General features: G+C 44.9%; 1 protein-coding gene across 1 annotated transcript in view; it reads left to right on the forward strand.

Moving 5' to 3' along the window:
* Positions 1–27,596, forward strand: part of MYO1E (myosin IE) — a 103,201-nt gene that overhangs the window by 18,313 nt on the left and 57,292 nt on the right. The window contains exons 2-4 of the mRNA XM_083413004.1: positions 15,709–15,852; positions 19,308–19,397; positions 20,294–20,388. Of these exons, the coding sequence (XP_083269130.1) occupies positions 15,709–15,852; positions 19,308–19,397; positions 20,294–20,388 (329 nt within the window). The remainder of the gene's footprint in view (positions 1–15,708; positions 15,853–19,307; positions 19,398–20,293; positions 20,389–27,596) is intronic.

Raw genomic sequence — 27,596 nt, forward strand, 5'->3', positions numbered from 1 at the left:
TCTTTGCATCTGGCTCTGCAGCAGACAGAAATGAATAGTATTTCAGATCCCTTTTAAATTTCAGGACTGAAATTCATCCTGAAAATATGTGGTTGAGTTGCAAGAGCTTATTTAATGTGCAAAAGCTGGGTGGGATCCTCCTCCTCCTCCATGCAGATCAGTTATTCAATTCATGTGTTTAAAAATGAGCCAATTCTTTGGGAACCTACCATGAAATAAAAATTACCACCCTAAAATATGCTGGTAATAGTGGTTGGATTTCTGTAGTCATTGTGGAAGAAAATGGCTTAGTCCTGTGAGGAAGAGTTGGGGCATGCTGAGCCTGGAGAAGAGGATTGATTGATTTTTAAAGTATGGATATTGTCCTAAGGAAGGGGCAAAACTAGGCTTTATTTCACTCAGGTCAAAGACCTAGTTTGGCACCCAGCCATGCGCATTTGTGCGCGCGCGCGCGCACACACACACACACACACACACACAGAGTCTGGGAGCCTCAATGGCACCCTTTTGGAAGCTTCACCTGGAGCAAAAAAACCTGGCTGGCACCCCCATAGCTACAGCTCTGCCTAAGGCAGGATGGGATTTTCTTTTCCAGACCTTAGAAGTTCACACGTTTTACATCTGTCCCTTTTGCCAATACCAAATGGATAATTTTTGTGTGTGGCATCACTGGGTTAGGTATGTATCACAGTAATAAATATAGACACTAATTGCAAGATTGTCTCTATGCTGTGGTCTACTAATGTAACTGAGTATTTACTGCTCTGGAGTCCAGATTGGCCAGTTCGTGCTTCACTGCAGGATCCATGCTTAGCAAAGAGCCACAGTGAGGGTTTTTTTATGTTGTTAAAAGCAGCAGAGAAGGATCCTGGGCTGGCTCAAAACTTACTGACTTGGATGGGCAGCTGAATCCTAATTCAACAATGAGAATGGGGCTGTGTCCTGCTCTAGAAGGAAACAGGCTAGTTTACTGGGGGCAAGGTGGGGAGGGAAGTGCGAGCAGTTGATTCTTCATCTCTGGAATTACAAAATGCAGCTTTTCCTCTGGTCTGCCTCTTTGGGCGAAACACACAGAGGTTCCCTGATAGTTGTAAAACAGGAATAAGGGGAAGCTAGGCAGTTTTCATATGATCAAACAAGGTTTTATATAAATGTAAAAAGGTAAAGCACCCCTGTACAGTTAATCCCAGTCAAAGGTGGCTATGGGGTGTGGCGCTCATCTCACTTTTCAGGCTGAGGGTGCCGGCGTTTGTCCACAGACAGCTTTCTGTGTCATGTGGCCAGCATGACTAAACTGCTACTGGTGCACGGAAGACCTTGATGAGTGCAAGAGTGCACCGAAACACTGTTTACCTTCCCGCCACAGCCGTAACTATTTGTCTACAGTGGTACCTCTGGTTACGAACTTAATTCGTTCCAGAGGTCCGTTCTTAAGCTGAAACTGTTCTTATCCTGAGGCACGCTTTCGCTTATGGGGCCTCCCCCTGTGCGCACGCCTCTGCCACGCAAATTCCGTTCGCATCCTGGGGCAAAGTTCGCAACCAGGAGCAGCTACTTCTGGGTTAGCGGAGCTCGTAACCAGAAGTGTTCGTAACCAGAGGTACCAGTGTACTTGCATTGGTATGCTTTCAAACTGCTAGGTTGGCAGAAGCTGGGACTGAGCAATGGGAGCTCACCCCTTCGCACGGATTCGAACCACTGACCTTCCGATTGGCAAGCCCAAGAGGCTCAGTGGTTTAGACTACAGCACCAGCCCACGTCCCATTGGAATCTGTATATAGCAAGGGGTAGGGAACCTTTTTGCCCCTGTGGGCCAAATCATGATGACATCAGATGACTAACAGGTGGGCGGTCCCATCTGCCTTCCTCCAGCGCCAAACAGCTGATGACTGGAGGGTCTGCTTCCTTCAGGGAGCATGCTGGCAAAGCAGCACCCAGTAGGATTGAGCCCCACCTATCAGCTAACAGCAACAACAGCCACGATAATAGAGGGCTGCCATACGTCTGGGAGTTCAATAACTTTCAGTGTGTCCTTGTTTTTACTTTTTGAAACATGGCAACCCGAAATAATAATGGTGGTGATGATATTATAATTTATACCCCACCCATCTGGCTGGGTTGCCAACTGGAGATGTCAGCTGATTGACAGGTAGGCATCACTTGGGGATAAAGGGTAGTATATCCAGGGTACATATCTAGTACAAGTCTTCAAAGGACCTGGTGCTGGAAATCCTTACAGTGGACTTTGCCAATCTGGTGCCTTCCAGATGTTTTTTACTCCAGTTTCCCATCAGCCCCAGCAGCCTTGTAAGGCAAATTGGCATTATTCCCATAATACAGACCTGTGGATGAGGCTGTGGTATGAGACTTGCTTAATATCACCTCAGTGCTTTTTTTTCTCTCCTAAAAAAAATGTTTAGGAGTACTCTCATTTTTCTACTCATTGAAATACTGCCCCTCAATGAGGCCAAACTAAGATTCACAAAATATTTAGGGGTATGCGTACCCCTGCGTCTCCCCAGAAAAAAGCACTGCGTCACCCAATGAGTCGGTTGCAGAAGGAGAGGTTTGTGGCTTTTATCCCCTTAAGAGATTCTCTCCTAGGGATGCCTGCCTGGCACCTACATACAAATTTCTTCTTGGTTCACCATGAAGCCTTAAGCAAGCGTTTGAGCTGGAGAGTTCTGCACCAGCATCCATTGCCAGGGATTTCTGAGCTGTGCGTCTCCCATTATGCATGGCATCCTCTGTGCCCCTTCATATTTCCTTTCCAAACCGCTGCTTGGGCTACTTATTCAGTCCGGCCAGCTCTGGGTGTAGCCTAACTATTGTGTTTGTTATGCAGGAACAGTTAAGTCACTTGGGAAGGCAATACCAAAGATGGTCCTCTGCCAAAACACCATTAGTAACTTCCTTCTTTTCATATGGCCTGAACCTCCTTCACCAACTCCTTCTGTTCCTTTAGAAGAAATGCTGAAGATGAATTTAATTGGTACCAGCAGGAAAGTTTCAACATTAGTAAAACTGATTCTGACGACCTCTGTGATCTGTGAAAAGCAGACATTGTTTGGTTTTTAAAAAAAAACTTGTGACACCAGGTGAAACTGAATAAAAAATAGGAAGCTGTTGTTTTAATGGGGCTACTTGAGGGGTCTCTCCTCAACACACACCTATCCAGAGTCCCAGAGAAGGGCTTGCATTATTATTATTATTGTTATTATTAGTATTAGTAGTAAAATTACACAACTTTTAGGAGACATCTGAAGGCAGCCCTGTATTGGGAGGTTTTTAATGCTTGATGCTTTTAGATATGCTGTAAGCTACCCAGAGTGGCTGGGGTATAAATGATAAAAGTATTGCTATTAGTAGTAGTAAGTAGTAGTAGTAGTAGTAGTAGTAGTAGGGTCCTGCCTATCTGACCGGGTTGCCCCAGCCACTCTGGGTAGCTTCCTACAAAATATAAAAACACAGTAAAACATGCATCAAACACAACTCATCTCTGCAGTAACCGGAAAGTTTTTTAAAAAAACAATAATTGATTTACAATTTTGTTAGCCCACACTCATTTGTTTTGTTATTATTATTCTAATTGTTTTGTTTTACATTTATGTACATTATATATGATGTAAAAACTTTATTGCTTTTTTAAAAAAAGTATTTATTAACTTTTACACAAGTCTCCCTCCACATTTGTAAATGTCTTTTGCATGCTATATTGTTATTATTATTTTTCACTGTAGTCCTATTTTATGAAACCACATAATCGAAATGTGCAGAAATTATTCCAAATGTTAACAAATTATGGTTTGACGCGAACAAGAAGAGTGTTTGTGCCCTTTGTTAGCAAAGCCCTTGCTTCACTCCTCCTCTGCACCTGCTCTTGCTATCCCAGGGAGGAAACAAACCAGAGGCTGGCTTCGTCTTACCTTTGAACCAGTGCTTGAGGTTTGTTTCCTGCAAACAAACTATGGATAAGCCAAGAACAAATATTTGCTTCCATTTGTACTTTGGAGAAAAGCAAACCTTGAGCACTAGCTCATGCACAATGGTTTGGGACTGCAACAGCCTCTGGTTTGGGACTGCAGCGGGTGTCAGCACACTAGTGCTTGTTCGTGTTAAACCATAGCTTATTTTTAACTGCTATGTCCAAGTCAGACCAATATGTTGTAAATAAAGTTTTCCCCTGGAACAACTTAAAATCAGTGCTATGTGTAGTGGTTTGAGTGTTGGACTAGGACCTGGGTTCAGCTCCCCACTCAGTCATTAAGCTCGCTGCTTGTGACCTTGGGCCAGTCACTGCTTCTCAGCCTCAATCTTCCTCACAGGGTTGATGTGGAGATTAAATGAAGAGACGGTGAATGATGTGTGCCACCTTGAGCTGTTTAGTGGGGAAAGTGGACTATAAATGCAATAAATAAAAAAGTAAGCATATAGAAAATATGTTGTTGTTGTTGTTTAGTCGTTTAGTCGTGTCCGACTCTTCATGACCCCATAGACCAGAGCACGCCAGGCCCTCCTGTCTTCCACTGCCTCCCGCAGTTTGGTCAGACTCATGTTTGTAGCTTCGAGAACACTGTCCAACCATCTCATCCTCTGTCATCCCCTTCTCCTTCTGCCCTCCATCTTTCCCAACATCAGGGTCTTTTCCAGGGAGTTTTCTCTTCTCATGAGGTGGCCAAAGTATTGGAGCCTCAGCTTCACGATCTGTCCTTCCAGTGAGCACTCAGGGCTAATTTCCTTAAGAATGGATGCGTTTGATCTTCTTGCAGTCCATGGGACTCTCAAGAGTCTCCTCCAGCACCATACTTCAAAAGCATCAATTCTTCGGTGATCAGCCTTCTTGATGGTCCAGCTCTCACTTCCATACATCACTACTGGGAAAACCATGGCTTTAACTATACGGACCAGTTTCGCTCAAGTACAAATCTATATTGTACTTGAAGGGAGGCACTGAGGGATGGAGGATAAAGGACTAACGTGGTATGTTTCCCTATTGATGTTGGGGTGTGTGTGTGTGTGTGAAGAAGAGTGAGATACTGCTATGTTCACATTTGTACCAGTGTTTTTTTAAAAAAATAATAGCTTGACTTCCGATACTCAAAGAAACGGACAAGACTCATAAATATTTTTGCTGTTACTTAAAAAGAAACAAAAAGATCAGAAGGTTTTTCAGGCAGCAGAGCAACTCGTCTGATTATGGAACTTTGCATAAAGTTCCATGTATGTTGATGGCGTTATATGTATATTTTGAGGTGGATTTGCTGAATGCTGGGAAAATAAATTCAGCTGTAGTGGCCCTTTGCTCTCCTTTGCCAAATGCTTTAAACGTACTTCCTTTTAAGCAGGTTTGCTGGATTTCCTTCTAGCAGGTGAAGTCATGGAATGAAAGAGTATCCCCAGAGCTTTGTTCCTATTGCTGTGAAAATGCAGGTGTGCAAACAAGGAAGAAAACAAAAGGCAAGCTGGCCTCTCTGTTTGCCAGAGCAACAGGCAGGCTGCCTACTCACCACTCACTGTGGAGTGCAGTCCCTGCAGCAGCGATAGCAACTGCAACAGGACATGGCAACAATGCCTTTCTGGTCAAATCCAGTGGTAGCGAGTATGCCCTTTTAAGGGTCTCCTTGCACACTCTCATGGGTCAGTTGCATTGTGCTGGGAGGAAAAGGGAAGTTCTCTCTTGCTATATTTGGATATTGGACTTTTATGGGCATAGAGATGAGCCTGTCCCTCAGGAGCAGCAAGTCATGGCTGCACTTGGGGTAGATGCCAACCAGGAGGTCCAGCACCTACATACTCAGGATGTTCTTACTGGGCCACAGCCCATCTAGCAGGCATAATTTGGACAGGTTGCAGGATTTGGATTCTTTGGAGTCTGATGAGCAGTGTGAATATGCCATACTAATGCAGTACAGTCTTCATAGTCTTTGGAGAAGGCAGCATGGGAAACTGCCTTAGACAGAGCCACACCATTACTTGCATCTGACCCAGTATTGCTTCAGGCCATGGAAATACCAGGGAGCAAATGAAGAGGACTCCTATATGATAAGACTAGGAGTGGATTGGTAGGACCATGCACCACAGGGCAAAACCTGATGCCCTGCAGATGCTTTGGTCTACAACTGCCATCAGTCTCACCATCATACATCCATGATGGGCTGCGGCTGATGGGAATTGCAGTCCAAAACATGGAAGTCTGCATGGGATGGGGGTGGGGTTATCATGGTGCCTTCTTGTTTGTGCAGCTCCTTCCTGCCATTCAGTGTAGTGCTATGCGACATAGAGGAGGGCGTTGAATGAAGGCACATGCTCTAAAAACAAATAATTAATCCAGACTTGGTGCTGAAAGGGAAAAGAGAGAGAAAGAGAAGGCAATGTTTGGTTGGGCACGTTAGCTTGGAAGAAGATAATTGCATAGCTGGTTTTTCAGTCAGCACTATGGGTTTAAGGGATCCTGCAGAATTTTGCACACGACTCTGCATTTAACCACATCTGGGCTCTTCCCTTTTGTGTCACCTCTGAAAAAGTGACACTGCCAGCACTTTATGCTACCTGAACTTTCAAGTGGAGCCACTCGCTCAGCAATGACTCAGTGGACAGAGCCATAATTACTACATTGCCACCCTTTCTTCCTAAGTTACCACCTGGAGTGCTTCTTGGTCTTGCTCCAGGCCAAGGGCAAGACCCCCAAAGGAAAAGCTGCTGCTGTCATTCAGACAGGGAAGGAACTTGAGGTTCTAGCACGTGTGTGTGTGTGTGTGTGTGTGTGTTGCTGAGCCTGTCTGAGGCCCTGACATTATGCTTGAGTTTGTTTTTGCAGTTTATGTGCTGAACTCTTTCTCTTCTCTTGTGTTCAGAAATAAAAGTCTTCAAGTTGGCAGAAGCAGTGAAAACAAGAGGGGTTTTTTTTAAGCACTGCTTTTGTGGGTCTGCCTTTTTTCTTTTCCTTTTTTCAAGAAGAGCAGGTGGAGTGGAGTATACTCCCTAAAAGCTGAAATTCTTAACGAGTTTCTTTTATGATGTAGAAACAAAGGCACAAGTCAACCCATAGCTTGGTATTGTCTACATTGACTGACAGCAAGATTTTCATACAGCTCTCCCTGGAGATGCTGAAGACTGTACCTGGAACCTTCTGCATACAAAGCAGGTGTTCTGCTATGGAACGGCAGCCCTTCCCCATGGAGGAAGAGCCTTGTCGTCGAACTGTAGAATTGGAAGGGACCACAAGGGTCATCTAGTCCAACTCCCCGCAATGCAGGAATCTTTTTGCCCTACGCAGGGCTTGAACCGATGACCCTGAAATTAAGAGCCTTTTGCTCTCCCAGCTGAGCTATCCCAGGTTGTTGCCTCCCACCACATGGGACCAATTCCCTGGACTGTGTGCATATGATTTTAAAATGCATTGGATCCATGTCCAAACCCTGCCTTTCTCTGGAGATCCCTGGTGATTGTGGGCAAACATTTTCATCCCAACCTACTTGACGTGATAGTTGTGTGGAGGCAAGTTATGGCAACTCTGTTGGAACCTGGCTGTGCTCCTGCAGATCTTGTGTTCATTTCAGTGAGGCTTGCGCAGGAGACCTTCCCAGTGTGCCTTGTGGTCTGTTCATGTAACGGAAAGACGGGGGTGGGCTAGAAGAGCCTGCTTATGCTCTTCCTTGCACAACTATATTGCAAGGTAGGGCAGTCAAGTCCCAGTGCTATCCAGCAATCACTGCCACTACTGCCTCTCAACACATACAGCTCTAATTATGTGTTGCTTGAGGAAATATTTTGAAAAGGCTCTTGCTGTGAGGAGTCACTCAGCAATGGGCAGTGCACCACCCCTCCACATCTGGTAGAGAATAGCTTTCGGGAAACAGTTGCCTATATTCCAAAGCATAGGCAAAATATTTATGGAATGTTTCCTACTGCAAATTAACTCTCCCCTCCCCGCAATGAATCACTTTTGTAAGAGTGATCTTAAGTGCTGATTATTTTTCCAGCTGACACAATATGAAGAGTGTCTGTTTATTTTGACCTCTTTAGGGAATTTCTTTGGAATACAAAATCTCACAAGGGATTTGTTTGATATCCCACCCAGCAGACTTTTCTGGGACATTGTGCTGTTTATCCTTGTTCTAGTCCTATGTGTGGTTTTTCCTTTGCCTCGGAATAGGATGGCTGGTTAGCAACTGCGTATATGACAAATGCACCTAATGAGTGTGGAAATGCAACTTTTGGCAATTGCTTTTGAAAACCTCACCTGTCTAGAATGGTGACCTGTGAATGGATGTCTCTGGTTTAGTCAGTCTCTGTGTAGATATCCTGTCCTGGCTATAGCTTTCTGCAAGCAAACATCACTCTGAGACTTGACCTCCATCCAGCGGTAGACCTACATTTGGGGGGCCCTGAAGCTTGAACTGTTATGGAGGCCCTTCACAACCAGCAGTGAGGTCTGGATAACCACTATTCTCTTCTTCAATGGGGTTGTTCCATGAAAGATCACCACAAATTTTCTGTGAGTTTGCGTTTTTGGTATCCACTAAAGTACATTTGTGAACTCAATTGTTATTCCCCTAATGCAGGGATAGGCAACCTAAGGCCCATGGGCCAGATGCGGCCCAATCGCCTTCTCAATCCGGCCCGCGGATGGTCTGGGAATCAGCGTGTTTTTACATGAGTAGAATGTGTCCTTTTATTTGAAATGCATCTCTGGGTTATTTGTGAGGCCTGCGTGGTGTTTTCACATGAGTAGAATGTGTCCTTTTATTTGAAATGCATCTCTGGGTTATTTGTGAGGCCTGCGTGGTGTTTTCACATGAGTAGAATGTGTCCTTTTATTTGAAATGCATCTCTGGGTTATTTGTGAGGCCTGCGTGGTGTTTTCACATGAGTAGAATGTGTCCTTTTATTTGAAATGCATCTCTGGGTTATTTGTGGGAATAGCAATTTGTTCATTTTTTTCTTCAAAATATAGTCTGGCCCACCACATGGTCTGAGGGATGGTGGACCGGCCCATGGCTGAAAAAGGTTGCTGACCCCTGCCCTAGTGTCTTGACCTCTGTTAAAAGGAGGGGCCACGTGATTAAATTAGCCACAGCAGAACAGCCAACTTACCGCAACACTCCAACATTACAACATCTGTGTTACTGACTCTCAAACTTTGGGATTGTTGAACTTTACCTAAGCCAGAAGCCAGGACAGCCAGCGGGATCACAGCACAGCGGGATCACAGCGCAGCGGGATCCCGCTGGCTGTCCTGGCTTATGGGATAGCCACACGCAACCTCTCCTGCGCTCCCTTTAAAGAGCAGCACACATGCTCCATGCGGCTCTTTAAAGGGAGCACTGAGCAGAGCCTCCTGCCTGCATTCACTCCATAAGACTCACACACATTTCCCCTTACTTTTTAGGAGGGGGAAAGTGTGTCTTATAGAGCGAAAAATACGGTATACAACAACAAAATTTATCAGTTTGAGTCATGTGACTCAAATTGGGTCTAGACCCCCAAATTTTAAGCAATGTGGACTAAAGTTGCTTCTGGGGCCCCTCCAGGATTAGGAGCCCTGAAGATTAAGCTTCATTAGTTTCATAGTAGATCCACCCCTGCCTCCATCTTGTTTGTGTCCTCAGTTGTTCCATTCAGTTCCTTGAGGGAGCCCTTCTTATCTTGTGACCTGTTTATCTAGGAATTTGCTCTGTCCTGTTATGGGGTCTCTGTAGGCCTTTGTGGCTGTTGTGTCATCATCTGTTGCATCAAATGCACTATATATTTAATGCAGGACCATACCACTTTAAACAGCCATAGCTTCCCCCAAAGAATTCTGGGATGTGTAGTTTGTTTAGAGTGCTGAGAATTGTTAGGAGACCCCTATTCCCTCTCAGAGAGCAGCAATTCCCAGAGTGGTTTATCAATAAGTCCCTCTTTCCAGGGGACTCTGGGAATCATAACTCTGTGAGGGGAATAGGGGTCTCCTCCTAACAATGCTCAGTACCCTTAACAAACTGCAGTGCCCAGGATTCTTTGGGGGAAGCCATGACTGCTTAAAGTGGTATGATACTGCTTTAAACATATAGTGCAGATAAGGCCTCCCTATCTGATGTCAAATTCTATTTAAAGAGCTGCTGGTGACTGTGAGATGAGCCCCAGAAACACGGTGACTTCATTTTCTTTGAAGATGAACAAGCTCCTTGTGCCTGATGAGGATGCTATTCATCCTGAAGGGCTTCTTTTTGTCCTCAGGAGATCAGCTCAGACAAGGAGACTTGAATGGAACTTCTGCCCAACAAAAGGAAGTCACTCCATCAACTTCAAAGAGGATAAGATCAACTACTGAATACCACAACATCTTCAGATCACTTTCTTTTTGTTCTAAAGTTGTGTTTAGACAAAATATTTGTTTTCCTGACTTAAAAAGACTGCTATGGCTTGCCTTAGCAGGATCCAAACTCCCTTTTGTAGCATAAAATATTGGGGAGGAAAATGGGCACCAGCCATCTGAGGCCACCAGTACAGGATGTCGGCAATGTCTAGGTAACCCGGTGACCATTGTGTTGCCTAGACATTGCTGACGTTCTCTTTGCAGCACAGGGGTTTGTTTGGTTACAGCAGTACAGGATGGCTGCTTTTGGTTTGGTTTTGGTGGTAGTATGAGAAGATTTTGTTCAAACAACCAAAGGTGTTCTTGGTGTAGAAGAGATTTCATGTTGGCTCTTCTTATTCATCTGCCAATCAACTTTCCATCTACACAACTTATTTTTATTGGCTATTCCTCTTCTGCAGCAATTCACAGAGCGTTATCTATCTCAAATGAAGCTTCATGCAAATAGAAAAAGAAAAAAAAGGAGGTAGCCATGTTGGCCCATTAAAAAAAAACCTAAAGCCGCATTGTGTCACCACACCTTTATTAGAAACAACTAAAATGTCACCATCATGAACAAGCTTTTGAGTTTTGCAGAGCAGAAGCCACTCCTTGGGATGGGGAGATGGTATTTTACATGCAGTGTGCAATCACTGAGAAGGTTCTATCCCGAATCACATAAGAACGTAAGAAAAGGCTGATGGATCAGGCCAAAGGCACATCTAGTCCAGCATCCTGTTCTCGCAGTGGCCAACCAGATGCCTCTGACCATGGAGGCAGAGCATAGCCATTCTGTCTAGTACCCACTGATAAGACTTATCCTCCATGAATTTATCCAGTCCTCTTTTCAAGCCATCCATAGCTTAACTAAGCATAGTGTGAATTCTGCCTGAGCCTTACAATGCCTCTGAATTCTAATATTGTGAGAGGAGAGGAGCTTTTTCTCTACCCACTTTTCCACACCATGCACAATTTTATACACCTCTATCATGTCCAATACAAGGAAAAGTCTTCTTTGAATAACTGGGTCCAGTTGAATTGTTCAGGGCTTTGTATGTGAACACTATAATTGGACTCCGTATCACATAGGCCAGCCTCATACACTCTGGTGACCTCCAGATGTTTTGAACTACAACAACCACAGAGAAGTAGTCCAAAACACATGGAAGATACTAGGGGGTTCAACACTGAGACAGGTAGCCAGTGCAAACATTTGCCGCTAAAATATCTGGGTCCTGTAACTAGGAATTGAGGCCTGATTCTCGCATGTCTTACGCACTGCTGAAATCAGCTCTGGGCTCTCTGCTCTGCTGCCACAGTTTAAGCTGTACTTTCCTCAGACAGCTGCAGATCCAGGAAGAATGTGTCTTTATTCCAGCATTATCTTGTAGTTTTAAACACGTTTCTTGCAGCAACTGAAAGCCAGAAGGAACTTTGGTGGATGCAAATTGGCTTCCGTTTATGGAAATATAGGCTTGAGAAGAAACAATACTGCAAAAGAAACAGAGGGGATCAAATATTCTCTGGAGCCAAAGTTCAGAGAAGCATGTCAGATGGGTTGGGTGGAGGAAGCAGGAATCAAGGGTGTGCACTGCGATTGTCAGCTCAGTCTCTCTCTCTCTCTCTCGTTCTAGTTGCTCGGAGGCTTATGATCTGACCCACTTTACCCTCTGACCAAAATAATATTTGTGGGTCACAGATGGCTTCCTGTGAGGCAAAGACCTAGCTGAACTGTTTGTATCTCATTGCGGCAGTAATTATATCCTTCTGGTTTTGAGTCATAGCATGAGAGAGGGAAATTTTTAAACTATAAAGAAGCAAAAGAACTCAGGGGAAATGTACAAATACAGCTGGTGCCTGCTGCCCTCTTTGCTACCAGCTCTCCATGACTGTGAAAACTGACGTAGGCTGATGAGAGACTGGATTTCATGTTGGATTTCAGCTTAGCTATGAATGCAGTTGTCAGCTGTAAGCAACTCCCTGCCCTTCTAATTTTCCTTCCCACTCCCAAATATGCAGTATTGTGGGGACATTATACTTTATATCAGCCTTCTCCAACATGGCAACCTCTAGATGTTGCTGGACTCAAATTCCCATCGCCCCAGCCAGCATGTGGTCAGGGATGGTGGGAGTTGTCGCCTAAAAAATCTGGAGGGCAATAGGTTGGGGAAGGCAGTTCTAAATGTCTGTGTTGACATAATCCTAACATTAGCACTTCTAATAGGTGTTTCTTGAAGTCCTTCAAGGATGGAAATCCTGCCGCATCCTTGAGGAGTGCATACAGGTGGTGCCTGACTTTTTAGTTTGCTGCTTTAGATCCTGCCCTCAAGGCATTTGGTAAGCCATTATCTTGGTATTGCCCCCTATGTCCATGGCCACATCTTAAGCAGTGGTTAAAGCTGTACATTGTTAAGGTTACCAGTTTAGCTTCTAAGGTTTGAACTTCTCCTCCCTTCAGTTCTCCTGCTCCAAGTTAGCTAATGTGGTGCCCTTCAGTGATTGCTGGACTACAACTCCCATAATCCTTGATTGCTAGTGAAGTTGGAAGGAGATGAAATGCCCAAATTAGTCTGTCCCTTTGTGGTACCAGATGGGACATATTCGCCAATGGTGGAGGGTGCCATCAGTTGACCTTGGCAGTCTCCCACAGCATATGATTGGCCACTGTGAGAACAAGATGCTGGACTAGATGGGCCATTGGCTTGAATTAGGTTTTTATATTGAGACATGCCTTTTCCATCATAGTTTTTCACCCCTCCTTTTCACCCACTCTATTCTGAGGAAACTCCCATTAGACCATGAAGTTTCTAGCTCTCTCCATCTCCTGCTTAGGCTGCAGGTTGAGTTTGGAATTCAAATGGGAAAGACTATTACTGGTAGGATAGTGCAAGCTCATTTGCTAAGTTCTTGTACTACCCAAAAGTGATTTCTAACACTAAGCATCCTGTTTATGTGTTCGCACAGTAAATAACAGCGTGAAGGTGCCTTTACCAATCCAGTGCCCTCCAGATGTTCTGGGCTCCATCTGAAGGGCATCAGGTTGACAAAGGCTGGCATGAGGTTTTTTAGGGACTTACAGCTGTAAACTTTTCCCGTTTTCTTTTAAAAAAATAAAGGATCTCTTGTTTAGTCTTGGCCATGCAAAAGACAGATTTCCCAGGCTTGAATTTGTCTGGGACACATCCTTTCCAGGCCAGCTCTTCTCATTTGACTTCTGTGTCTTAATGTTTATTGGGAAACATTAATTCTTCTTCAGGTTAATTGCCTTTTATCATGGGGCGGTGATGGTTCTGATCAGCATTTGCCTACTCTGATAACTTTCCTGTTTCTATTCCAGGCAGTGTTTTGGTTCCTGGTTTGTATTGTGGGGTGCGGGGAGTGTGTTGGTTCTTTCTTTAATGATCAAAGGGCCTGCTAATGGTGTGCTTTATAAACTAGCTCTGAGTTTTGTGCTTCCCGAAAGCAGCAGTTGCGCCTGTGTTTCTCTACAGGTAATAACACTGTTCTCAGGAGATCACCATTGGCTTCTCATGCGTTTCTGGGTTCAATTCAAGGTACAGTGGTACCTCGGGTTAAGAACTTAATTCGTTCTGGAGGTCTGTTCTTAACCTGAAACTGCTCTTAACCTGAAGCACCACTTTAGCTAATGGGGCCTCCCACTTCTACTGTGCTGCCGCCGCACGATTTCTGTTCTCATCCCGAAGCAAAGTTCTTAACCCGAGGTAATATTTCTGGGTTAGCGGAGTCTGTAACCTGAAGCGTATGTAACCTGAAGCGTATGTAACCCGAGGTACCACTGTACTTGTTTTAACATTTAAACATCATACAGATCGTTTGTCTACCTAGCTCAGTGCTGTCAATGCTGACTTGCAGCAGCTCTGAAGGGTTCAGGTGGAGGACATTCCCAGCCCTACTTAGAGGTTCTGCTGGGAACTGAACCTGTGGCCTTTTGCATGCAAGACAGCTGCTATGCACACAGCTAGGGACATCTCCTGAAGCAAAGGTGAGGAAGCTGTGGGTGTTGCTGCACTCCAAGCCTTAACCATGGGCCATGCTGGCTGGGACTGATGCAAGTTAGGGTCTGAAAACATATGGAGGGCTGTAGGCTCCCTATGCAGGCTTTTTTTTTGGACTTTAAACAACCTCCCATGCAAACCTGCACCAGATGCCCTTGGCTGGGGTGGGGGGTTTAGGGCAGTAGTGACTGGGGAGAGGGAGTTGAAGGGGGCATGTGCCATTTGAGAAATGTCCTTCCCTAGTATGTAAAGAAGACAGCAGCCCATTTATCATGCAGGAGGCAAGTTGAAACCTTTTTGCTGGCTGATGCTTTTAGTGGTTTCTATCATTTTACTGCATGCTTTAATTCTTTGATTTATTACAACTGTGGGACCAGTGGCAAAATGCTGCTGCCTCAAGCCCTGCCCATATGTGAGCAGGGCTTGGAGAGCATAAACATCAGCCAGAAAATCCTGGAAGCCACAATGCAGCTCACATGCCCTCCTCCCACAGCCCCTTCTGGGTAACCTTCATTCCTCAGACTTGTGTGGTATTTGGATTTCAGTGACTGTTTGATGGGCTTGTGTGAGCCTTCCTCCTCCTCCTCCTCCTCCTCAGTGCAAAGACTCTGCATGTGTAACATTTCCCCTCTTACCTTTTGGTCACAAATGTTGGAACAACTTTTATAATGTGTTTGTGGCAAAACCTTTATGGGAGTCATATACATAATAAATCAAACATTAAATCCAGAAAACATAGTCTGCATGTTTTACTGTTGTGCACATTATTCAGAGCCATATTCATTAAAACCTGACTTTCAGGACTGGGTACAATGATCAAAGGCAAGTGGGAAAGCGCCCCCCCCCCCTCAAAAAAAGGTCCCTGGGGATCAGAAGTTGAATATCACCATGATGAGTTAACACATGCAAGAATATGCAAGGACAAATCTTTAGATATCTCTTCCAGCCAACCTACACTGCTGCATTTATAAGGGGAGAGCTGTTTGACAAATCCTGTGATGCCATTGTTGAGTAGAAAAGCCGTTTTTGCATTTCCAGAACTTGTGGTTGAATAGTGGCAAGCATGTTAGGAGCAGAGCTCACACCTTTGGTACACATTTCCTAATGTACACTCCTGATTGGGAGCAGAACGCTGGGCTAGGCGTATTATTTGTCTCATGTCTCTTTTTTATTATTCATTTCATAAAATTTATGAACTGCGTGGTTGTAAAAAAATAAAGTTCCCAAAACTCTTCTTGACTAAACCAACACCTCCTGTTTTATGCTGGGAACTGCCCTAAGATCTACAGAGAAAGGGCTTTATACAAATTTAATAAAGAATGATAAAATCAAATAATAATTTTCTTCCTGCAGGGGAGCAAGGGGCATTATCGGTATCACTGGCAGAGCCACAATGTCAAGCACAGCGGGGTGGATGACATGGTCCTTCTCTCCAAGATCTCAGAAGATTCCATTGTGGAGAACCTCAAGAAGAGATACATGGATGATTACATATTTGTATCCTTTACTGCAGGGCCTGGGGGACATTTATCAGCTCGAAGGTGGCATTTCCTCATAGGCATCATTCTGCGGTCATTTGTGCATGCTTGGATGTGACCAGAGATGGAAGTAGAGCAATGGATGTGATTCTTACCCTTTTGTGTACAGGAGGCTATATGCTAGCCAGGCAAAAGTTAGGTTTCTATGGGCACGTCCCCTTTACCTCCACCCAGACAATTAAGAGGCCCTGTCACAGTTCAGGGACACATTCCAACCAGACAAAAACCCTCAGGGAGGATGTCCAGTGGGGTGTGTGGTCCCAAGTTCAGTCCCCTTGAATTGTCTCTTCTCTGCAGATGGAAAGCTAGCACACCTGGGGCTGATTGGTAGTTACCCTACACAGCAGAATGGGGACTGTTTTTAGCAACAGTTTCCCCCATGCCAAGTAAAGTAGAATAAAGATGTCAAATGACAAGAGCTAGTCTTTTCTCCCATCGTTGCCAGTCTGCCAAGGAAAGCTCACCTGTTAGATTTTGTTCTGTCCTGTCTTGCTGGAGTTAGGGAGAAAAACGTAGTTCTGTGCCTACTGCTGTGCCAGGTGTGGGGCACACGCTAGCCCTCGTTGGCTTGTAAATGTTAGCCGTGTGTTTGAGGATGACAGGTCTGCGGGCTCTGAAGGGCCTTGAAACGAAGATGGAAGCAGCAGGGATGTTGTGGAGGAGAAAGTGAATGCTCATAAGAGCATCATCATCCCACCCCAGCCCATGCCTGCTGCCAAACCTGCTTTCGTGCTTGAAATATTAGGGACTTATGAAAGGATTCCATTGACGTGAGACACAATGGCTTGCTATTCTGCTCCCCGCTTTCACACTCTCAGGCATAATCTCTGCAGACATAAAATCCAGTTTTGAGCTACTCAGCAGAACGTAGAGTTTCGGAAGAGGAGAGACTATCCTTCTCTCCCTCCCTCCCCCCTCCCCAATAGTTGAGTCCTTGCATTCCCCTTGTGCGTTTGAGGACAGAGCTATATAAGTTACACATGTGATTTGGGTTAGAGCAAAGCAGCTGGGAGGGGGCTGCTATGGAGTGGGAAAGCAGGGGGAAGTGATTAACCCTTCACCACCCTTTCCTCACTCAGGTGCGTGTTGAACCTCACAAATGTGTGAAACCCCCCTTCTCCCTTTGAAGGTGATAAAGTACTATGTCTGCATCAATTGCCATAGAATACTGGCTGGTGGGGAAAGAGTTGACAACTTCCCACTTACTTCTTCTCCGCAGCCCAGCCATTGCACTCCTTCCCTTGAAGATGCTATGTCTCTATTGCTAGAGGATCCCCTTGCAGAGGATTACCATATTGGCCTGAATATAAGCCTCATTTTTTACTCAAATTCCAACCGTGAAAAGTGTGGCCTATATATGCGACCTTACGGTATGCAGCCAGGAGTGCAGCAAACTGGCAGCTGTCCCGTGCACAGTCCCCTGTCCTCTCCCCTAAGGCTGGGAAGGGAGAGAGCGAGGAAGGGGAAAGCTCCAACCCCACCCCCGATACAGCCAGAAGCAGCGAGGAATGGAGCAGCTTATATTTGGGGTTTTTTCCCGTTTTTTTTTCTTCCTCCCCAATCAGTTTTAAAGGTGTGGCTTATATTCAGATGCGGCTTATATGCGGGCCAATACGGTAGTTCATATGCTGCTTTTCCACGCTGGACTGTGCTAGTAAAGCTCAGATATCAAAATAAATATCAAATAAAATATCAAAATACAACACATGTGCTTTGTTACGCAGTTCTATGTGTCACTTACAGTTCTCCCTTGTGAGAAGGTGTTCTTAAAGACTGTAATCTTGTTCTGGAGTCAAACAGACTTGAGCAACCAGGCTGGAGTTTGTGTGTTGTCTCAAGCTGCTTTTCTCACAGGTTCAAGCTTCAGTTCTGAGGAGAGATCCTTCAGTCTCTTAGTCTGAGTGGGTTCTGCCACCATGACTGTCCTGTCAGTTCAGATTGTTGCAGAATTCCAGCACCAGTCTGGCCTCCCCTCGTAAGCTTACTGGGCTTCTAACTTGCACAGGGATGACCCTTTTTCTGCTGCTCTCCTAGTCTGCAACAGGCGTCTTCTCCTCAAGGCTTGGCATCCCATAATCTCACTTAGGCCTAAAAAGCTTTGCAAGATCTGGTGATATTCTCCTGATAGCTAAGAGCAAAACACACTGCTTTCTTTTTTCCACTTCCCAAATTCCAAAAAGGGAGGCCTTTTAGTTTTCATCTGGGCATTGGCTCCTGAATGGCTCAGCTGTCACCGCCATCAATCATAGGAATTTTTTTTTTTACAGTGTTCCTCATATTGGAGAAGGTTATTGAATCATTCCATAAATTATTAACACTGAATCAACAAGTTGCTTCAATACCTTTTATGTTCACACAAACAGTTCTGGATTTCCCATAGAGCTGTCCTGAGTGGTGCCACAGTTCCATGGATATCCTCCAAATGTAGCAATTTCGCCCAATATGGAAGTTACGTTTGTTTGCCTTAGTTGCTTTTTTATTATTTGCAGCATGACATCATCTTGCAGTTATTATCCCAAGACAATGGGCTGCTGTGTGCACACTGAGTGCTGATTGTGCCTGTGTTGGGTGTGTGTCTGTGTGTTGAATAGCAAAGCGTTAAATGTTGCTATCACTCGTGCAGCACCAGTCATCCAAACACAATCTGCATATCCTGATACTAATGTATAGGGCTGCAATGCTGAATTGCTTACATGAGTCAGTAGAAAAGCATATTGATCAACTAAAGAAGTCGACTTTGAGAGTTGGAGAAACTGCAGATGGCAAGTGTCATCCCAAAAGAGACACTTCATCTTTTCGCTTGCACAGGAGGAGATGCCTCTTCCAAAATGGCAGCTGTTGTGACATATCACATGGGCATCATCTTAAAAACAAAGGAAGTGTGTATTTTGTGCCTGAACTGTTCTGCTCCTATGCAAATTCGGGCATATTTTATTATTTCACTAATTGACTATAATTTCATCTAAAAGAACTGGAGGAAGGGGAAGCATTGTACACAGAAGGCCCCAGGATGAAACCCAAATAGCATCACCAACTGAAAGGGTTGGGAATCAGCAGGCGATGGAACAGAATCTCCACAGCCCTGAGACCCCCCTCCCCCCAGAGAGATGCAGGTGGTCAGGGCAGAGGGTGGTGGGGACTGGATGGATAAAGGGTTTGATCTGGTTTAGGGCAGCTTCCACATGTACTTCTCTAATGTTCCTGTATAATTAAACAACTAAGATTTATTTTGCTTGGTAACCACTCTACTGTACTATCTATGTTTTGAGCCTGCAAGCTGAAATGTATGCACATTCACACATGGGCTGCAATATAGAAAAGCAGAGGGTGGGCTAATTGGGTGAAGAGGCAGTTTGCATCATAAACTGATTTTTTTTTAAAGCATTGTGAACCTTGACTGAGATCCAAACGCAGACATATATTGGATCAGTGCTGATCTCTGTGAACCCGTTCAAGCAGATGCCATATTTTGGAGAGAAAGAAATTGAAATGTATCAAGGAGCCGTAAGTAATGATTTCTCTCTTAGCTTATTTCATTCTCAAAAAGCGTTTAAAGGTTTGCTGAGGCCAGTTGTCTCTTCTCTTTTTTCTCTTTAATTTTGTTTTTCTAAACAACAAAAACAGACAATTCACATGAAAAGAAAATGGATGTTAACAAAATAATATAAATACGAAAAAGGAGCTTTTGAGGATAAAGTCCCAAAGAAAGATTAAAAAAGAAAGAAAGATTAAAAAACAGGAGTAAATGAACAGGGTACAAGTGTGAAATTATTGTTGGCTTCTGTGTACATCCATCCAGGGGTGAAGCCAGACCGCTGCATTAGCAGCACTGAAGTGACCTCCTGGGGCACAAGCCTGGGCTGACCAGATGACAAGACCTCCCTCTTGGCCTCATTGACGTAGTCCAAAGGAAAGCAGAGCAATATGTCTGGCTGCAGGAGTTGCCGGAAGGAGGCATACAAGACACCATCCAACCGTCTTAGGGCTCTGTTCTGGATTTGTGTAGGGTTTACTCCTTAGCCTATTCTTCTCCTGAAGATATCCCACAAGGTGGCAGAGGTTTTGGATCAGAGTTTTCCTTCTCTTAGATGGACTACCTTCCATCGAGCCCCATCTGCCCCTCACTCCCCCCTCTACAGCATGTGCAGAAGCCACCTTCTTGACCATTGGACCCACCATTGGGCTCGTCTGCTCAATCCACCTCAGTATCTCATTGCACCAAATTATCTGTTTCTAGAAGTTGGAAGCTGTCTGTTAGTTTCTGGGTGCCCTTTGGGGGGGAAGGTTAATGCTGTACTTTTTAAATGACTGAGAAGTTATCTTTTTGTTGTTGATATGACCTTTCTTAGTAATAGTTTCATTTATTGCCTGGTGCTTCACATGTATTTCCCTCCCCATAGGCTCAGTATGAAAATCCACCACATATCTATGCTCTAGCGGACAATATGTACCGAAACATGATCATTGACAGAGAGAACCAATGTGTCATCATCAGGTAAGGACTTGCTCTTTAACCTCATGATTTGCATTTATGCCCTGGTTTGGATAAGGGGCACTGGACGCAGTCTAGAAGCCCATCTTGCTTCTATTGCAAATAACTGTTAATGCCATGCTTGAGCAGACTTGCTTCAAAGTGTTGTATCTGACTCAGTGTAGGCCCACTGAATTAAATGGATATAAGGCAGTCACAGTTAACTTAGTCATGTGTGAGAGGGCGAGTGTGAGTCGCTTTGTGTGTGACAGTGAGTGAGCACTGTGGCTGATGAATAAAGAACATGAGTTTGCCCCCCAGAAAGCATCTGGCTTTTTGTGTCCCGAGCCTCCAGGTCTGTTCCACAGTCCAGGGCCCACTTCTCCCTTCCCTTGAGCCTCTCTGGTTGTAGTGTCCATCCTGTTAAATACATCTTGCTCAAGTGTCCACCATTCATTCTCATGTGGCCTTTCCACGTACCCAGTTCCTTTACATCCAGCCTCACTTCTGGGTGACAGTGCTAATCTACAAATCTTTGTCAGGGCCCCTTTTCTATTAGCTGGCTGATCTCTGTCAAAGACCCTTTGGATTATTGGGAACAAGTCATTTTCATTTGTTTTTTGGAAGGCTAATGTGATGCAAGAAGTACTGGCTGATATGTCATAAACTCCCAAGTACCTTCCTGCCCTTGAGCCACTAGTGGCCGACTCTGCATTTCAGAAATCTTTTTGTGCTGATCTCTGTATCGGGTGGATATGTTGCTGTGGCAATAAATGAAATGTGGTCATCTTCAGGGTCCTTTTCCCTGCCATGCTTGATTATGCCCCACACATCCTTGGCCTGGGAGCAACCAGCCGTCTTTTATTTCCCAACGTATCATCATTGTGGCTTTTTGAGTCTATTTCTGGAATCTGAAGCTTAAAAATAAATGTACTCTTTTACTGCTTACAGGAATTCTCCTTGAGTGCGGCTAGGGGTAAAGAAAAGAAACAGTGACGTGGTTAGAAATGCAGCTTCTTGTTTTATGCTGTGCAACACACACGCGGCAGCGCTGTGGCCAAAGTGTTCTCCTCCATATCAACTTTATCACAGTCACCACTTAGGTCCCAGAATGACCGTGCTTGAAATAAAATTTTACCTCGAGTCATTGGATTGGTGGTTAGAAACATGGTCCCTACAGCAGATGATATTACATTGCATATTAATTTGATAATATCTAAATTTATTATTATTAATAATACTAGCCCCTTCATCATAACGTCCCATAACCTGACAGTACCAAACTATCGAAGGCTTTTCACCAAAGCCAGACTAAACGTCTTTCCTTCTGCAGTGTTGGATTGCAGGTGGGTTCCCTACCAGGACAGACTTTGCTCGTGTGCTCAAGACATCGATTCCATAAAACATATTTTGTTGCATTGTGCAAAATATGAGCAAGCCAGGGCTGAACTGATACTACCCTTGCTGGTACCTTTCCTGGGAAAATCAGAGGCTCACTATATCAGGTTCCTATTGGAAGACCGGACAAATGCTAGAACATTAGCGGTGGCAAAGTTTTTATCAGTGGTTGCAAGAACAAATAATTCCTGTATTCTGAACAAAATGCTTGTCTAACCTGGAGGTAGGCTGTATGAATTGTGTATTGCTTTGTAATGATTTGTTGGGTCTCTGGACCGTAATAAAGATTGATGATGATGAAATTTATTATTATTAATAATACTAGCCCCTTCATCATAACGTCCCAGGGTAGGCTGCAACAATTAAAAGGCAAGCAGCCCATCCACAGGAGTTGAAGGGGGCAACTGCAGCTATTTATAAGATGCTACTGGGCACTCAGGACCCGGATGGAGGAGGACTGTGAACCATTTGGGAAGCAGATCCCATTGTCTGATTTATTGGTTCAGAATGGGTCTGTGGAATAAACCTCATTTAAAGTCCACCTCTGCAAAGACGAGAAAGGCAGGCTTAAAACTAATACACAAGTGGCACTGAAACCCTGTTAGACACAGTTACACAAATCTAGACCTCTCTCCACTTTGCTGGAGGGGCTGTCCAACCAAAGTCTTGTGGTGGCCATGTGGAAAAGTACAGAACTTGTGGGGCACCAACAGCAGCTGCCCAGTGCAGCATTAGGAACACAGAAAGCCGCCTTATATCTAGATCAGTATTGTCTATGATGATTAGCAGCAGCCCTCCAGTGTTTCAGGTAGGGACATTCTCTCAGCCCCAGCTGGAGATGCCAAGGACTGAATCATAGAATCATAGAATCATAGAGTTGGAAGAGACCACAAGGGTCATCGAGTCCAACCCCCTGCCAAGCAGGAAACACCATCAGAGCACTCCTGACATATGGTTGTCAAGCCTCTGCTTAAAGACCTCCAAAGAAGGAGACTCCACCACACTCCTTGGCAGCAAATTCCACTGTCGAACAGCTCTTACTGTCAGGAAGTTCTTCCTAATGTTTAGGTGGAATCTTCTTTCTTGTAGTTTGTATCCATTGCTCCGTGTCCGCTTCTCTGGAGCAGCAGAAAACAACCTTTCTCCCTCCTCTATGTGACATCCTTTTATATATTTGAACATGGCTATCATATCACCCCTTAACCTCCCCTTCTCCAGGCTAAACATGCCCAGCTCCCTTAGCCGATCCTCATAAGGCATTGTTTCCAGGCCTTTGACCATTTTGGTTGCCCTCCTCTGTACACGTTCTAGTTTGTCAGTGTCCTTCTTGAACTGTGGTGCCCAGAACTGGACACAGTACTCCAGGTGAGGTCTGACCAGAGCAGAATACAGTGGCACTATAACTTCCCTTGATCTAGATGCTATACTCCTATTGATGCAGCCCAAAATTGCATTGGCTTTTTTAGCTGCCGCGTCACACTGTTGGCTCATGTTAAGTTTGTGGTCAACCAAGACTCCTAGATCCTTTTCACATGTACTGCTCTCAAGCCAGGTGTCACCCATCTTGTATTTGTGCCTCTCATTTTTTTTGCCCAAGTGCAATACTTTACATTTCTCCCTGTTAAAATTCATCTTGTTTGTTTTGGCCCAGTTCTCTAATCTGTCAAGGTCGTTTTGAAGTGTGATCCTGTCTTCTGGGGTGTTAGCCACCCCTCCCAGTTTGGTGTCATCTGCAAATTTGATCAGGATGCCCTTGAGTCCATCATCCAAGTCGTTGCTAAAGATGTTGAATAAGACCGGGCCCAAGACAGAACCCTGTGGCACCCCACTAGTCACTCTTCTCCAGGATGAAGAGGAACCATTGATGAGCACCCTTTGGGTCCGGTCAGTCAGCCAGTTACAAATCCACTGAGTGGTAGCATAGTCAAGACCGCATTTTACCAGCTTCTTTACAAGAATATCATGGGGCACCTTGTCAAATGCCTTGCTGAAATCAAGGTAGACTACATCCACTGCGTTCCCTTCATCTACCAGGCTTGTAATTCTGTCAAAAAATGAGATCAGGTTAGTCTGACATGACTTATTTTTCAGAAATCCATGCTGACTATTGGTGATCACAGCATTCCTTTCTAGGTGCTCACAGATTGTTTGCTTAATGATCTGCTCCAGAATCTTCCCTGGTATTGATGTTAGACTGACTGGGCGGTAATTATTTGGGTCCTCTCTTTTCCCCTTTTTGAAAATAGGGACAACATTTGCCCTCCTCCAGTCTGCCGGGACTTCGCCTGTTCTCCAGGAATTCTCAAAGATGATTGCCAGTGGTTCTGAGATCACATCTGCCAGTTCTTTTAATACTCTTGGATGCAGTTCATCTGGCCCTGGAGACTTGAATACATCTAAACTAGCCAAGTATTCTTGTACTATCTCCTTAGTTATTCTGGGCTGTGTTTCCTGAAACTGGGACATTCTAGCTTTTCTAGGAAGTAGCAGGCACCAGGCCCTTTGCCTTCTCAGCATTGTCTTGGGGGGCTGTTTTGCAAATCAAGAGCTCAAAGGTCTTCCCAGATCCAAAGGTCAGTTCATGTGATAACTGGCTCTACCTTTGTGGATAATGGAGGAGTTCTGAGCCTGGGGAACACAGGTAGTGAACCTGTGCCCCCCCCCCCCAGATGTTGTTTCTCCACCTCCCATCAGATCCAGCCAGTGTGGCCAATGGCCAGGGATGATGGCAGGTATAGTCCAGAAAAATCTGGAGTGCCATAGTTCCCCAGTTCTGTTGTAGAGAATAACAGAGGCCCAGACAATCAGGTGTGCTTGCCCTGTTGACCTCTGGAGCTGTGCAAGCCTCATTACAACAAAGAGGGTGTTGCACTTCATTGAATAACCCTTTAAAAATTAAACATCCAGTTGCTCAGATTTCATTAGGGAAACGCTTAATTTTACCTAGAAATCAGGGTGCTTGATACTGCATGATTCCTTGGGTTCAGTTTTCAGCTTTATATTTCAGCATTTAAATGCATCCTCCTCCTTCAGGGATTTTGTAATCCATCACTTTGTGTGTTTGTAGTTTATTTGTCATGGCATTATTTTTTCTAACTTATTCTGCTTTTGCTCTTCCAATGAATATGGTGTTGCATCTTCTAGAACTTATGCATGGTTTGCGTGAATGTAAACAGCAGACTCAGTGACGCGGGTGGCGCTGTGGGTAAAACCTCAGCGCCTAGGACTTGCCGATCGCATGGTCGGCGGTTTGAATCCCCGCGGCGGGGTGAGCTCCCGTTGTTCGGTACCAGCTCCTGCCCACCTAGTAGTTCGAAAGCACCCTTAAGTGCAAGTAGATAAATAGGTACCACTTTATAGCAGGAAGGTAAACGGCGTTTCCATGTGCTGCTCTGGTGCCGGTTCGCCAGAGCAGCTTTGTCACGCTGGCCACGTGACCCGGAAGTGTCTGCAGACAGCGCTGGCTCCCGGCCTCTAGAGTGAGATGAGCGCACAACCCTAGAGTCTGTCAAGACTGGCCCGTACGGTCAAGGGTACCTTTACCTTTACCTTTAAACACCAGACTCAATACAATGGGGTGGGGTTTTTTTTTTTGCAGACCTCTCCACCCTATACAGTGGTACCTCGGGTTAAGAACTTAATTCGTTCCAGTGGTCCGTACTTAACCTGAAACTGTTCTTAACCTGAAGCACCACTTTAGCTAATCGGGCCTCCTGCTGCTGCCGTGCCGCCGGAGCACGATTTCTGTTCTCATCCTGAAGCAAAGTTCTTAACCTGAAGCACTATTTCTGGGTTAGCGGAGTCTGTAACCTGAAGCGTATGTAGCCTGAAGCGTATGTAACCTGAGGTACCACTGTACATGTGTCTGATGGTGGCATTGGAACAGGGCACAGTGGACTGAGCCTGTTCAATGCAGCCTCCGCCAGCTAAACTCCTACTTTGTTCTGGCACCAAATCCTGCTTTGATTTTTCATTTAATTGTAATAGTACTAATGCATGGACTTCGTAATTTATTTAAGCATATAGTTGAGTCTGACTTCTCAGAGGCTGCTGAGCTGCCTGTGGCTGTTTCTCTTCTCCCTGCAAACCTCTCCAAATGGAATGCGGAGTAATAATCATAGAATTGCAGAGTTGGAAGGGACCCCAAGGATCACCTAGTCTAACCCCCTGCAATGCAGGAATCTCAACTAGGTCATAATATGACAAGTGAGTCCAATTCAGCTCAATGGGACTTGTGTCTGAGTAAACATGACTACTGCCAGTCAGCTTTTGTTTTAACTATTTCACACAAGAATTGTTGCCGTCCTCAGTGGCCGCCTTTCCCCCTTCCATACCACAGACTCTTTGAATTTGGCACTGCATTTGGGCATTATGCCACCTTTGATAGCTCAAATATCCCCTCCCCCTGCTCTCTTGGGATAGAGTTGTTTCTGTTAGAAGGCAGGTTTTAAATCTTCTTTGTTGAGAATATGGCCGTGTGTTCTTTGAGTCCCCAAATCCTTAATTCTGTAATCGGACTATTTATGCACTTCCTAACAAAAGCCATGTTTTTAAACATCTTGGAACTTCCTGTCAGCTGGTTGGTTGTTAAGTAACGTGTGTGAGCAGCTGTACTGGCCCCCCCAGAATGATAAAAGCAAGCCAAATGAGTATTTAGAAACAGGATTTACAGAATGCTTTTTGAATTTTCAAAATGGCTTCACAGACGCTGGGAAGGCTCAGATGTAGCATTGAAGTTTAATCCTAAGGAAGCCTGCTTTGCAGCTTCTATAGCTGCTGGGGTTTCAGTGTTGTATTTTTAGCTGTTCCTATTGTTCACATTGATTTATAGTTTCAATTGCTTTCAGTTGATTTTATGTGAGCTGTGCATTGTAATTTATGCATTATACTCCACCCTGGGATCTATTATGATGAAGGGCAGGCTTCAAATAATAGGCTTGTGGGCTCTCGCCTGCTCAGAAACAGCCACAAACAGAGGTTTAGAAGCATTACTTTCTGTTTTCAACTAACTGTGGCTTCAATACCTCAAGAGCACCTGCTCTGCATGCAGAAGGACCCCGGATTCAATGACTGACCTCTCCAGTGAAAAGGGCCAGGCAACAGAAGGACCGTTTCCCACCAATAATCTTTCTCACCACTGATGGGGCCCTTTCAGTCATAGTACATGCCTGATTATCATCTTCCAGAGCAACTACTGTATTCCCAACTTAAGAATGGAAAGCGTAATGTCGGTGGACAGCAAAAGAGGTTTAAGGCAAATCTTAAAAAATGTAATACAGTCATACCTCATGTTACATCCGCTTCATGTTACATTCTTTCAGGTTACGTCCCGCGGCGACCGGGAAATACCGGAAAGTGTTACTTCCGGGTTTCGCTGCTCATACATGCGCAGAAGCGGCGAATCGCAACCCGCGTGTGCGCAGATGCGCCGCTGCGGGTTGCGCTCTTTTCATGTTGCGAATGGGCCTCCAGAACGGATCCCGTTCGCAACCAGAGGTGCCACTGTATAAACACTGGCGACTGGGAAACACTGGCCTGCCAGCACTACAGTTGGAGCACCCTTCACTAAAGGTGTCATGGACTTTGAAGAAGCACAAACTCAGGACGAAAGGGAGAAAAAGGGCTAAGAGAAAGGCACATTTGGCAAATCCTCACCAAGATCAACTCCTGCCCATAAACCTTTGTCCCCATTATGGAAGGATGTGCGGATCCAGAATTGCCCTCCATAGTCACATATGGACACACTGTTAAAATCATATTCATAGAAGACAATCTTGACTCGGCTATGAGTGATCACCAAAGAAGAAGGGGTGGCCTGGCTCATAGCTCCTGTT

The sequence above is a fragment of the Podarcis tiliguerta genome (assembly GCF_965153285.1).
Source record: "Podarcis tiliguerta genome assembly, chromosome: 14".
Lineage (NCBI taxonomy): Eukaryota > Metazoa > Chordata > Lepidosauria > Squamata > Lacertidae > Podarcis > Podarcis tiliguerta.